The sequence below is a fragment of the Anoplopoma fimbria genome, chromosome 13 (assembly GCF_027596085.1).
Source record: "Anoplopoma fimbria isolate UVic2021 breed Golden Eagle Sablefish chromosome 13, Afim_UVic_2022, whole genome shotgun sequence".
In the NCBI taxonomy this organism is placed as follows: Eukaryota; Metazoa; Chordata; class Actinopteri; order Perciformes; family Anoplopomatidae; genus Anoplopoma; species Anoplopoma fimbria.
In genome coordinates, this window is record NC_072461.1 from 805,588 (window position 1) to 820,252 (window position 14,665).

General features: G+C 42.0%; 1 protein-coding gene across 1 annotated transcript in view; it reads left to right on the plus strand.

The window, feature by feature from the left end:
* The first annotated feature begins 12,371 nt into the window (after positions 1–12,371).
* Positions 12,372–14,665, plus strand: part of adgrv1 (adhesion G protein-coupled receptor V1) — a 93,864-nt gene continuing 91,570 nt past the window's right edge. The window contains 2 exon segments of the mRNA XM_054610816.1: positions 12,372–12,557; positions 13,693–13,842. Coding sequence (XP_054466791.1) covers positions 12,372–12,557; positions 13,693–13,842 — 336 coding nt within the window.

The window sequence follows — 14,665 nt, forward strand, 5'->3', positions numbered from 1 at the left end:
CAGTGTTGTCCTGTGTTAACCCCAAGTTGCTCCTGAAGGCCATCGGTGTGGACTGGATGATGAATGTTAGTTAGAGTCTGATGGTGGCACCTTGATGGTAGCCTGTCATCAGTGTGTGAATGGGTGAATGATATGTAACATACTACTGACTGTAAGTCGCTTTGGATAAAAGCGTCTGCTAAATGACTGTAATGTAATGTAATGTAATGTAATGTAATGTGTTAAATTTCAACTATAGAGAGAGTTGCTGGAACTCTGTAAGAGTGTTAATTCTTTAACACTTTCAAACACCTACAGGTTGGACCTATACAAACACTTTGAAAGTGTTGTATTTGACTCTATGGGAGTTGGATTCACACTGCTGGTTTTGCTGTGTGTGCCTGTTCGGGTCACAGGGTGGAGCTGTCCACCAGCACCTCCTCCACACTGAGCACCCACGGGAGACAAATGAGATTAAAACATCTTGTCTCATTAGGCAGCGACCGGGAGACGAGCTGGAATCCCTGAGAAGCTGAGGACCAGTGATTGTGTGCACAGGAGCTCTCACATGGCTGCAGGAGGACGAGCTCTCTGCAGACAGAGTAGAAGGTCCTGAGCAGGTCTTTAGATGACATACACGCTTCACCCCATGTAGTTTCATCTGGGGGGAAAAACAAAAAACCGAGTTCAGTAGCAGTTTAAGGAAGACTGAAGCCTGTGAGAGGACCCACCGATGTTATCATCAGCATCCAATACATTATAGTAATTCATCTTGGACAGAGAACCCAAGGAAGCTGTCAGGTAAGTGCTTGTGTTTGTCTAATAGTACCGATGTGTGGCGACCAGCAAAACTTTGCCTGCTGATTTCATAGAAACACTTTGATGTAATGCAATGCATCTCATGGTTACACCGTCTCTGTAGGACAATGCAAACGTCTCAGATGTGTCTCTCTGTCAGCATTGATTGGTTAAAGTGGTATATTGATAGCGCAGATAATACAAGAAACAAATGAGTAGCGATACTCCTCATCAATTATGCCAGACAGCTCCAGCAGACATATTGTATAACACTATAACAAACCGATTAAAAGTGCTTTGGCCACTGCTAATTTCTTTTTGCATTGTGCCAAAAAAAAAATCCCCCTTGGAGGAGCTAATAAAATTGAAAAGCCTAAATATTGATTCAGAGCAATCAGTGAATGAATGGAAACAGCCCATTGAGGACGGAGACAAACGCTCCCATGGTTACATCCAGGATCTCCAGTGTGATCACTGGGCTTTGTGTGGTTCTCTCCCACTGAAATACAACAACAATCCAGGGGGAGCTGCCACACATGGTGGGCTGGAGACCCTCTCATAAAGGCCCCGATGACTAATCTATAGGCTTAGGCCATAAGTAATCTTGGCACACTTAAAGTTGCGCACATGTGCTGTTACTGTTAAATCAATGAGTGGTGACTGTAGCCTCATTGTGCTGCTTCTTTGCAGGCTCTATAGATTACACCAGTCTATGGGTTGGATGATTGAATATGTCCACCTTATCTCTAATTGTTTTTGACATGATGTCATCTTGGTGCGTCCTGTGCAAATCTCTTTTGTTGCCTCCTCTGTGGTGCCTCAGCCCTGTTAAATCCCTTTTCTCACTGGGGAGGAAGGGAGGGAGCTGCTTCTGTATCCATTCAACACTTACACCTGCTCTTCCTTAGCCAGCCTCCACTGTTTTCTGGACTGTATCTTTGTATAAAATGGTGACATTATTGGATCTGTTGAGCAGTTTTTCCCTCTCTGTTTTTAAAGGAGCAGCTAAACTTGCCATGAAATAAAAAAAAAAATTTAAAATCCTCTTAAACCTAAAATCTCTATTTCCATCATCCCAAAGCCGTTGGCCACAGTCCGTGTTTTTTTTTTTTTTTTTTTTTGTAGATGTAGATCCTCCAAGATCCACACTTGCTTGATGCTCCGGTCCTTTGTTTGTCAGGGTTTATGTCATCGCCTGGCAGGGGTCAGCCCCCAGTCGCCTGTGTGAGGGTCTGAATGTGATTCACTGGGCGGAAACTGTTTTACTGCCTGCCTCTCTCTAGTCCTGTCTCTCCCCTCTAATGGCTGTGCAGTACAAAAGGGGACAGTGCCATAAACGGAGCCTGAACATTGATGAAAGGTGTTGAAGTGTTGCACATTGCAGACAGGATGAGATTGATGTTTGCTGGGGACGAGAAGGCTCGTCCTCCCAGTTTGTTGGAATAGAGGGGAATAGTAGATGATGGCACAGTTCTCAATACTGCCTTGCAACAGGCTGTGCTGTGCCTGCCTCTGCTGATATGTGCCCCATGGATCACTGTTGGGGGCAAGAGGTGTAAAGGATGTCTTTGTCTGTTAAATGAAGGACATTTATAACATTAAATGGCTTTATAGATATTTACTCTGTTTAGATAGTATGCTCTTCTTTGTGATCTAAGGCAACTCTATATTACTTCCCAAATTGTTACTATTGAAACACAAGGTAATTTGTGGCTTTCTTAGATGTTTTCTGCAGCTTATTATATCCTCTTTAATAATCACATAGAAATGCAGGCCTGCATAGGACAACGTTCATTTAGGCCAATCCAGAACATGTTATAACTAGTACAGCACTGCAAAAGGATATCATTTGCCTCATTGAGTGTCCAGCGTTAACATTTTTCATGATGTGAAATGAGAAAACCAGCAGACCTACATACTGTTCACCTCTTATTAGTCATGGTCTGGTTTTCATTTCCACACCTTGAGAGGATAAAATGTTTCACCAACATTCCCACTTTTTCCCTCACATTACCATTTCCCTCAGAAGTACCATGCAGCAAAACATTTCATAATTCTTTGGTGGATAACAGATGTACCCCTTAAACCTGCCTCATTTCCACTGTGCTGTGAGCTGACTGGGCTCACTGAATGCTTATTTGAGTATTTGAACCGTAGGGATCAACATTTTTGAAACACTACGTTTGTGCATGCAGAGCATGTGGAAGGTTTCAAGGCTGCAAATTAATGAATTACCATTTTACATCACAGGGTTGCACAATTAAATATATGTTGTAGCCCCTTCATGCTCCACACACATATTACATGATACAAATATTTAAATTGGAATAGAATAAAATCAAATTAAATAAAACATTACAGTTACTTGTATATACATTATTTTATACCAAGAGAGGTAGCCCATACCTTTTGATATATTTAGGCTATATTAAAATGAGCCCATAGAGATTTAAAACAGCCATGATGCAAACTGGAACAAAGCAAAACATTCTTCCTTTGCACACGTAGTCATGAGTTATTGGTGCTGTTTAAGATTAAACATTTTAATGTGCTGTAGATTTTGACTGATTAGATTTTTAGAGATTTTTTTCTGAGATTAAATAATTCTAAATCAGAAGTTAGTTGTTATCTCATTGAGTGTTTGATGTAATTTCACTGTATTGCTTCTCAAGAATATGATATTTGGCCAATGTGGGAAAAAAAGTCACCACTGTGGGCAGACAGTATAATTGAGGCAGGGATAAGAGAGTATGCTGTAGGGGGCTAAGAAGAAATTGCAAATGCCACGAAAAATCTGAAGTAAGTTGTCTTTACCACTGTCATATAATTGAAAATAATTAGTTTTAGTGCTAAGACCTGATGAAGCTCATGTTGCATTTGCTAATTTCAAATGAACATACAGACAGGATTTATGCTAGTTCATGTATGTGTCCTTTAACTTGTTCTTACATGTCTGGAAAACCCTGATAAAGCTGATTTTAGATTTAGTGAGTGGACAAATTCAACTCGTAACTAAGTCTTTTAAAATGTTCTTTGGGATTTTAGTACTTTGTTTAAAAAAATAATTTGACAGTTCATGCTTACGCACAGGAGACCCTATCATGTTTTAGTAGTTGTTGTTCTTGGAGCTGAGGGACAGGAAAGTAGTGGGCCCTCAGCGATGGCCAACAATCCTGAGGTCTTTTCAGTGGCCCTTACCAACCGCATATTATTCCCGCTGAGAGGATGCTAGTATGGTCCCTGCAGCAAACCCGCTGCCATGACCTTGCTGTCAACTCTCATAATTGTACTCTTATACATAAACACGCATGTACACACACACACACACACACACACACACACACACACACACACACACACACACACACACACACACACACACACACACACACACACACACACACACACACACACTTATTGTTATATCTTGCACTCTGTAGGGGTGATGAGGTTCTCTCCCACAGCTGCCCAACATTTCCATTCAAGTATTAAACTTGAACTCTGACCTTTTTTTTTTTTTTTTTTTTTAAACCAGTGGCCTCATATAGGTCAGCCTCTCGTACCTGCTGTGATGAGTATGCTATCACATTACCAGTTTCTCTATTGGGTTTAACAATAACACAAATATGAATACATTTTGATTAATCAATAACATTAATTGAATATCTAATCTTTTTGCGATACGTTCATCACATTCTATGGTAATTGCATTAAACTGAAGCAGCTATGTTTCATTTCAACTTGCAAGCTGCATGGGAAATCAGCAGGAAGAACACAGAGCAACATCCCTCTCTCAAATGTCAAAACATAGTGAAAAGTAAAAGAACATTTAGGAAGGCTGTTTCCTCTGGTTCACATTAGCTTGGCTAGACTGTAGTTTGTACAAATTAGATTTAGTCTCATGCACTGTTGAAAGCAGGAATACTCTTTTAATCTTTTTCATCATTGAATGACTTATTATTCTGAAGCCATAAACCTGCTCCGCAGCCTTATTTGATAGATGAACAGGCTGTTTGGTTGCTCTTCACTGATCCCATATTTTAAATGCGCAGACCCCCACATGGGTCCCTCTGTAAGGCAATAAATCCCCATGACGGCTCGCTGAGATGTTTTTGGGGGAGCCACGTGGAACACATCCCATGATGGCCCCTGCTTCCTGTCCTAATTTAGACTGGTGAGGTTGAGTGGGTCACACTTCATGTTAGACTGGAAGGACATCTTGGCTATCCATCCCTATACCCTTCTCTTCTTTGTTAGTGCCGCCACCGCCTTTCACCAGGGTCTTTGTGTGGGTCTTTGTGTGTGTGTGTGTGTGTGTGTGTGTGTGTGTGTGTGTGTGTGTGTGTGTGTGTGTGTGTGTGTGTGTGTGTGTGTGTGTGTGTGTGTGTGTGTGAGAGTGTGAGTGTGAGAGAGAGAGAGACAGAAGGGTCGGGTGCGTATTTAAAACATAAACCTGTTGATGTAGGTCACTGACTCTAAGATCAATGTTCAGAAATCCTTAGTTCTCTCTATTACCCTTCAACCTTCTTTATCCACCAGCCCTATGTGTGTGTCTGACACATTCTGTATTATTTCATCCACACACACACACACACACACACACACACACACACACACACACACACACACACACACACACACACACACACACACACACACACACACACACACTCATCTCCAACCCCCCATCTGCCCCGTCCCTTACACCAGCCCCTCTTTCTTTCTTTTCTTGTCTTTCTCTGTTTATCTCTCACTTCCCTCATTGTACTGTAGTTGGTCATGGCAGAGGAATCCCTCCAATAGGTGGGGGTGGTTGATCTGAGCATAGCTGAGAGCTTGTTGTAAAAAGATGTATTCATCGACTGGCTCTGGTTGCCTTTTGTTATTGATCATAGCTTCGTGAGTAAAACATCTCACAAGATCAGGATCAATTGATGATGAATAGAAAACACACTCTACATTGTTGTGTCTTTCATTGTGTGATCTGTGAAGCACTACAGAGGAAACATGTTTAAATGTCATTCAATGCAAGATAAGATTACTTCGAAATTGAATGGTATGTTTATGTCAGTGCATGATAGGATCCAAACACATGTTGTGTTCTTTACAATGTATAAGCACCTGTGTGTGCACCCTCTCACATTCGGAGCTGGATAACAAACATTGATGCGAATGACTGGTTCTGAATCTATGGGACCCACAACAAGCTTGATGACCAGCTAGATGAAAGCAATGTGCAGCACAACAATTCTTATTATTTTTCTGTATGATAATTAGGCTCTGTTGACATCACTTGTTCAGGGATTTGCTTCCTCCTCAATCCTGCCATCTGGCCCTTAGTTTTCCAAAGCTGCAAAGGCCTGAAAGAGGTGCTCTCCCACACCTACTGTACCAAGCATGTGTGTGCTGTGTACGTCCTTGTTTAGGAGTGATAAAGTAGAGCGGAGAGAAAAGAAGGGATTCTGAATAGGATGGTTTGGATTCTGTTGGAGAGGAGGCCAGCATGCCAAAAAGTGGGAGAAACAAAAGAATAGAGAACTGTGGCAATTTTCGAAATGCACGGACAACACAGAAAGGAGCGCGAGTGAACAAAAGCCTGCTCCTTAAAATTGTGTGCTGGTCAGTGAATCGTAAAGTCCCGCTTCTTCTCCAGTGAAAATACTCCCCCGTTCTCTGTTTTGGGAACTCTTTTGAAATGCAATTAGCATTTCATCCAGGCCCAACTAGCTACATGAAATGAAATAATACCCTTTATAATTTGGCCCTTTGGTGTGCAAGCCTGTGGAGAGCACAACCTTGTTTAATCCCCTGAAAGTGCTTCTCTGTCTGCCTCCATCACTGTTTGTCATACAGGCTAATCAGTCAGCCAATGCTCAAACTGGAAAACGCTCTCAATTGCTCATGCACTGGTTCCTATTCAGTCGGAACCACTTTTCTTTTTCTATATTCTTTACTTCCTACTAAGAAAAGAAAAAAGTCTTGTTTTTTAGTTAGGGATGCGAGATGCCATTGGCTCAACTTAAGAGCAGCTGACAATGGCCCCGGGGACAATACCTCAGGAAAACTCTCCCTCTCTCTGTTTCTTTTTTCACAGTAAAATGCACACTTGATTGGCAGCCTCTTGCCCCTGAAGGAGAAATGCCTGGTTGAAAAGTATCTTCTAACAATAGCTGGAAGGCTGACCTCATGCGTTTTTGTTCTTTAGAGAATTCTTTCAAATGTTTTTTAGTTTCCCTTATGTGAAATGGCATAATTCGGCTGCATTTCAGCACATTGCCATACTCACTTCCCCTTAAATATTTCTCCCCCTCTTGTTGGACTAATGGTAGGTTTTCTGTTTTTCTCCTCAAAATAAATATAATTCTGTTTTGGGGTAGAGCTCTCCAAAATAAGCCAAGTGAGTAACACAGAGCTTTTGTCAGATTTAATGATGTATGTTTAAGCTCTACTCGCTTATTAAGTTTCTTAATTTCTTCTCCCTAACTTCTCTGCATGGCGAGAACATTCATTCTAATCTAAAAATACTAGAGGGAGAAACTACATGTGAAGTGCAATTATGGGCTTGTGAGTTGACCTGGTATGGCAGCCGCGGCTACGCCGGGCTGAGAACGGACTGTGGGTGGTTGCTGTGGTAGGGCCGGAGACACACTGGGCTGGTGTCATCGCTGAGCGTGAAGTGGAGCTCAAACAGAAAACAATCCAATAAACAGAGCAGACGAGGCACCATGTTTTATTGGCAAAACACGTATACTTATAAGTACAAACTGAACTAATGCAACAGCCTTTCTATATAAAAAGACAATGTTTTGGTTGTATGCATTAAATAACACACCGCATTTGTATTTGTTTTTAGTAAATTAGATTTGCTCTAATTCATTTTTGTGTTTAAGGTATCAACAGCTTTGGAAAGATATTTTGAGCAAACTCTGCTTCTGCCTGCATGCTCATATGAGGAATTTTTCATATTTAGTCTGATTTCTGAATAATAACTAGGCCATCTGACCACAAGGCACTTCCATTTTCAGCTGTTTATATTCCCAAAAAATGGGCTTAGCAGTAACAACATGATTTGTATATAAAGACAGATTGATATACACAAAGGCTTATTATAATTTATTTTTGTATGCTTTTCTGCCTTCCACACAATCCCTCTGTGTTGCTGTTTACTCATCTATTTCTCTCAGTCAGTATCAGTCACACTGTATGTTTGCGTGGTTAGTTTTTTGTGTGAATTTGTCCTGAGGAGACACACAACTGTTCCAGGAACACTGTTATATTAGCTAATGTTAATGACAGAGCAGTTTCTTTTTGTGGCCAGACTGACTCCAGATCACCGACCAGAGCCGTAAGATTGATGAATGAGATCCCACTGAAGGCCTCCCAGTGTCAGACAACTGGAGATCACTTTCTGTGTGTGTGTCTGTGTGTGTCTGTGTGTGTGTGTGTGTGTGTGTGTGTGTGTGTGTGTGTGTGTGTGTGTGTGTGTGTGTGTGTGTGTGTTTGTGTGTGTGTGTGTGTGTGTGTGTGTGTGTGTGTGGTGTGTGTGTGTGTGTGTGTGTGGGTGTGTGTTTGCGTATGCGGGTGGATGTGACTAACTGCCAGATATAACCACAAGCTCTTCACCAAGGGCGTCCAAGGAGCAGGGAAGCCTCAGGGCCAGGATGCCTCATGGGAAAGCCCTTGATTAAAACTCTACAGACTGTTATCCCACAGAACCTCTACCGAAAAAGGAAGTAAGAGTATTGCTTTTGCCTTTTAAAGCTTCCAATACAGTTTCCTCAGTGAAATAACAAGGATAAAAGCAAAGTCCTTGGCTATGATTATACAGAAGAGGCTGTTACTTTACCTCAAGAAGCTTCCTGAGAGCCAAAGTGGTAAACGGGATGACAGATTCTGTATTTAATGAGATAAAAATGGAGGCATTTGCTTTAAGTGAACAAGGAGAAATTTAAATCCCTCACTGTAAAACATGACTGCCTGTGACAGCTCGCATGATTATGTACTTATGTCAACAGTCCGGTTACCTGACTAACCCCAGACGACACATGGCACGTGCTATACAGTGAATCCTGCAGAGTCACACTTAATATCATCCTCTGACTGTTAAGTCTTAGGCTTGCAGTGAATAATTGATGCTAAAGATTGCGACACAGAGACAACTGTCAGGAGAAACCCTAGAGGCATCAACGCCGAGCACTGACCCCAGGAGCAGCCCTGCAACCAGACACCTCCTCAGCACCTCTGACAGGGATATCCAATAGATCAGTGAGTGAGTGAGTATGTGTGCGTGTGTGTGTGTGTGTGTGTGTGTGTGTGTGTGTGTGTGTGTGTGTGTGTGTGTGTGTGTGTGTGTGTGTGTGTGTGTGTGTGTGTGTGTGTGTGTGTGTGTGTCTGCAAGTTATCCAAAGTTGTGTTTTTTGTGAACCAGGCTCCTTACACGGATAGGCTGATCTTAGAAGGGCTGACCAGCACTGACCACTCATGTTATCACTGTTGACTGGTCTTGGTGCTTATCACGTTTGAGCCTGTTGGGAAAGCTGTCTGGTCATGAGCTATCCATCACAGAGAAACAGGAAAAGGAGTTAAGATCATCGATAGACATGAAGTCTACGTGCAATTTTGTACACAAAATTGTTGTGTTGCCTATGCATTATTCCCTCTTGCAGAACTGAGCTTAGCCGGTGAAACAAGTGGAATTGGTGGTAGTCCTATTGGAGCTCAATGCCCAGTGCTAAGAAAACTTTCCTGGCAAACAAAAAACCTGCTTGTGCAAGAGGACCCTAATTCTAAATGACTCTGCGTATTGAAAAAGTAGAAAGAAGTAAGCTGGAAGTTATATTTACTGGACAAAAATGGTTATGGTAAAAGCGGGTACAAGGTTATAGGCCTATTAAGATAATAATTCAATTTAAATGACAATTTTAGAAATTTGTAGGAAATTGTTTGTGAAGAATGATTCAGGTTGTTCCAGGCCAAAGGTTGATTTTCATTGGAGCTTAATTACTTATTTAAGAGTACATTAGACAATCCATTGTTTTTGTCTTACAATGATGTGCATCACATATTTAGCCAGTACTTTATATAGAGGGTTATACATATTTATTGATGCTGTGTGTGTTCCAGTAAATTAAGTAATGTTATAAAAGAAAAGTCAGCTGACCGATGTTCGAGTCTCAGAATAAGTCAATAAAAACAATTTTGGATGTTCAGAATGTGAAGTCTCTTTAGTTGTGGTATTGTCTGTGGCTTGTTAGAGCACAGAGTCCTGGCCCCAGCCATCATTTTCTGTTTGTTTGGCCCACAATATTGGTGATGGACAGTTTGATTTCATGCATTTCAGAGCTCTCCAGTGTCCTGGCCTATCACCCAGCTGTCTATCTTGCATTTTGGTTGCATATGCTGACTGTGCCAGCTCTGGTGGATGCATCCATGTATGCAAACGTGTGTGAGTGTGTGCACATGCGTGCAGCAGTGTCACTGGGGACCTCACTACATGGACTCTTACTCCCAGCCTTATCAATGTCAGAAATCTGTGCCAGGCACTGCATGCCACCTTTTGCTTTGGCAGACAGATTATTGGTCCTCCTGTAACCCCCGGGGTCAGGGTTGGCACAACACATGATGCCAGCATAAAAACTGCCTGTCGCTTATGAAACAGACCTGTGCCATCCACACAGCGTCTGTTGTGTATTGGGCCCTTTGAAGGAAGTGTTGCATCAGTGGATGCAAAAGGGACCAGCCCTCAGTTTTGAAATAAGGGGTAAGGAGGATGTTGTTGTTGTAGAGGGTTGAATGCTTGCTACCAAACATGTAGAAAATTGTTGTTCAAGCAATGTTTGTGAGGTGAGGTTTTGAGGCACAAAGATTTATTGAGGAAATAGTGTTGGGAAATCAGAGCTTTTATTCTACAAACCAAAAAACAGACATGCAATAGAGAGACTGAGATTAAAACAATATGCTGTGGTCAATGAGATTTTGCCATGACCTAAACAGACATTCCGTGCCTTAACTGTCCAATATGACTCAATTAGGCAGGCAAGTGGTAACTAGCAGATGTCCAGATGCTATGAAATTGCACCTACCCTCAGGTACACCATTACACATGACGCCTTGACTAGTGTGGATTTACACTGTAAGGCCTTTCCAGTGAGATGATGCAAGAGAGAGGGTTAATAGCTTTTCACTCAAGCTCTCAGTAAGTGGTACAGGAAGTCCCCAACCCTCAGGAGAGAGAGCAGGGCGAATAACAGGATTTATTCTCTTTGTCCAGCGACACACTCACCTCTTCCCCCCTTAGCCTAACCCTATGTTCCCCACTGTCCAGCCCCACCAGCTCTAAATCCTTTTTTGATGGATTTCCCAGCAATCTCTCCAGTGCTGGCGCCATGCACATGCACGCACACACACACACACACACACACACACACACACACACACACACACACACACACACACACACACACACACACACACACACGCACACACAAAGACACACACACACACACACACACACACACACATAACATCTGCATTAATTGATTCCGACTGTAGTCAACCAACAACTTTTAAAGCTGTGTCTTGTTATCCCAGCTGACAAACTGATTGATGGATGGTTGCTATTTAAACACCCGCCACTACTGAGAATAACTCAAATTGATATAACAGTAATGGAACATATGAAAAATGGGATATTTTCAATGTCCAACTTTCCTAAATGATTTTTGCTTTTGAAAAAAGAACCAAACAACATGACTTCATTCACCGTAGCTGCTGATGTTTTTTTCAACCTTGTAATTAAGAGCTTTTTTTTTAAAGACCTTACGTGTTTTTACTATTGGCAAGGCGCTGTGGTGCAGATTATGAATGGGATGGGTAAGAGGCAGCAGGGATGGGAAAGACAGGACAGAGTGGCTGCAATTTAGCTGGCTCCGCCCCATTTGTCATGCGGTGATGTTTTGTTGTGTTAACCATGACAACTGTCTCCATGTCGTCAACCAGCTTTAGGATTATTCTGGGTGAGAAAGCTAAGGGAATGTAGAGGAGACACGAAGAGAGGAAAAGTGGAGGGAATAGGGGTGTAGAGGAGAAGGGAGGATGATTGGAGGGAGCAAAGGAGCAGAAAAGATGATCACAGAGCAGAATTAACTGGGAGGCTGCCTGAACTACTGAAACTACCTGAAAGATCACATTTATTCTGGCATGACATTAAATGAATGTGGTCAATAAGAATAAACTCATCAACAACTGCTTTAACAGGCATCTGACCATCTTCCACTCGATAATGCTTGTAGGTCATATTCATTAAAATTTTTGTTATCTATACTGAACACTTTCTTAAGATATCTTAGTGGTGATGAGTAGGTGTGTAGCCGTTCTTATACGTACAAAGTATTAGAACAGATCACAAAATCTGTGTATTCATGTAGGCACTGAATTAATTAAAAATAAACTCTCTGTAGTCTCTCTCTCTCACTTTCCCAATTTGTAAATATCCTTGTATTTGCCCCTGCTTTATTTCAATATATGCATAATGCCAATCTTTACTGCTTTTTCTTTAAAATGTTTCCTCCATGTGCTTCCCCCTTTTTGTAGGAATGCTCCCTGTCCTCTTGCTAGCTGGGTTGATTCTGGCTCTGTCCATCCCTGGCACTACGTCTGAGTCAGCCACACTGCGGTTCCTGGGGCAGACTGACTTTGTTGTCAACGAGAGCAGCACAGCTGTGATCCGGCTGGTTGTGGAGAGAGTGGGAGACCCGGTCAATGTGACGGCTTTGGTTCTGGTAGGACACGGGACAACCTTTTCATTTACGGCTTATTCAGTCTGTATCTAAGTAAATGGTAAATGTTAATTGGCCTGTACTTGTACAGAGCTTTTCTAGTCTTCCGACCACTCAAAGCGCTTTAACTATACATGTCATTATTCACCCTTTCACACACATTCATACACTGATGGCAGGGTCTGCCATGCTAGGTGCCATCTGCCCATTAGAACTATCCAACCCTTTATACCCATTTATACACCACTGACACTTTCTGCGGGAACAATTTGGGGTGAAGTGTTTTGTCCAAGGACACATCGACATGGACAAGCGGAGCCAGGGATCGAACCGCCAATCCTTGGATTGAAGGACAACCCTGCTCTACCATTGAGCCAGAGTCGCCCTAAGCATCTTGCTGTATTGCTAAACTGTCACCTTTATGTCCAGTGAAGAAGATAATCAATGACCTCTTTATCTATGGCAGACAGAGACCAGTAAGCAGACCCAGGGTTACTGCAAAAAAAACCAACTTGTGTTTTGTAGAGTCACAGAGTGGATTTTTGCTTTACGTCCACGTTAGGGCTAGTGTCAGCTGTTTACAGTTGGTGTCTGGTAAGATGAGCTGGCTGCACAGTGCGGTGTGGTTGAGGGGATTTTTATGCTTCTTGATATTTCATCTTTCTTCTTACATGAACTATTATACCTGAGCCGTATGAATATCAGTGTTGATATGTGTAATATCAGGCTTTCATCTAGGAAACTAATAGGCATAGACAGAAGCACAACTCAAACTCAAGCAGATAAAGGCACCAGTTGAAGGGAAGGAGAGAGAGAGACATAATATCTCTCAGCTGTTGGGAGTATCTGAAACAGGCAAAAAACATCAAGTCCGGGGCATCCCATACACTCAGTTGTCTAAGGCACAAATGATGTACCTGCAGCATCCTGGGTTCAAAATCCTCTTTGATCTTTTGAACCTTGCTGTTTCCATCTCTCTTGTGCCTTTCCTGTTTCTCTCCATTCCACAATTTCAAATAAATGCAAAAAGTATTTCAAACAAAGAAAAAATAATAAATGAAAACACACAAAGAAGCCTGAATCTTACTTTTGTTAAAGTGGCAAGTTATACAATTGAATGTTTGCTTGTTTCACCCAGCTAGAGGGAGTCAACACAGGGGACTTTGAATCCATTAATGCTGCAGCCTTCCTGCTGTCCACTGAGTCCAATAAGACCATCTTCATTGCTGTGAAAGATGACGACTTGCCTGAAGCCGATGAGACATTTACCTTCAACCTGACACTACAGGTACATGCCTATTGTTTGTTGGCAATTGTATGTCTGTGTGTGCTTACGAAGTCTCTTTCTGGATTGATGATGACTCCCTCTCCTCTTCCTCCCACATTCCCTTCTCTCCTCTCTCTGGAGCTCCACGCTTTCTTTCCACAAAGTCCCACTGTTCTAATTCTGCCCTTGACCATCTTAAACCCTAACCCTATCTTCTAGCTTCTAAGCAATAGCGAGAGGGGGCGACAGCCATAGCAAGCCTGGGTGGCTCTGAGCTACAGGGTCTTTGATGTGTGTGCTCTATAGGACTTCTCCAGGACTGGCTGGGTGGGGCCGGATGCTGTGTGTGCCTCTGAGGTTCCCCACTAAAAGACACCTTTATGAAAAGAAACAAACTTTGACAGCCAAAGCACTACCACACAGTAGATTAAAGTGATTCACTCATTCACTATCTCCATTGATTTTGATGGGCATGTCCGTTCCGAGGATTTCATTTCTGTAGATGTTGTGTATTCACCATTCCAATTGACACACTATTGTTGATGAAAGCCCAGTCTGTTAAAATGAATCAATGGCTTCACAACTTAGTACATTCAAACATTATAAGCATTTTGAGACTTTTTACCGGCACTACCAAACACATCATATCATGAAAATGTGCAAGTAGCTACTTCAAGTCCAGTTACTATTAGATTTTAAAAAAGGCAGGATGGCTTGGATTTATTTCTTTTTTAGAATTGTATTGTGCTCTTACAATTATAAAACAGCTAAAGATGTTTTAAAGTTTGAAAATTATTTTGAATGGGTATACATTGTAAATCCTTGTCAAAGGAATCATAACCTA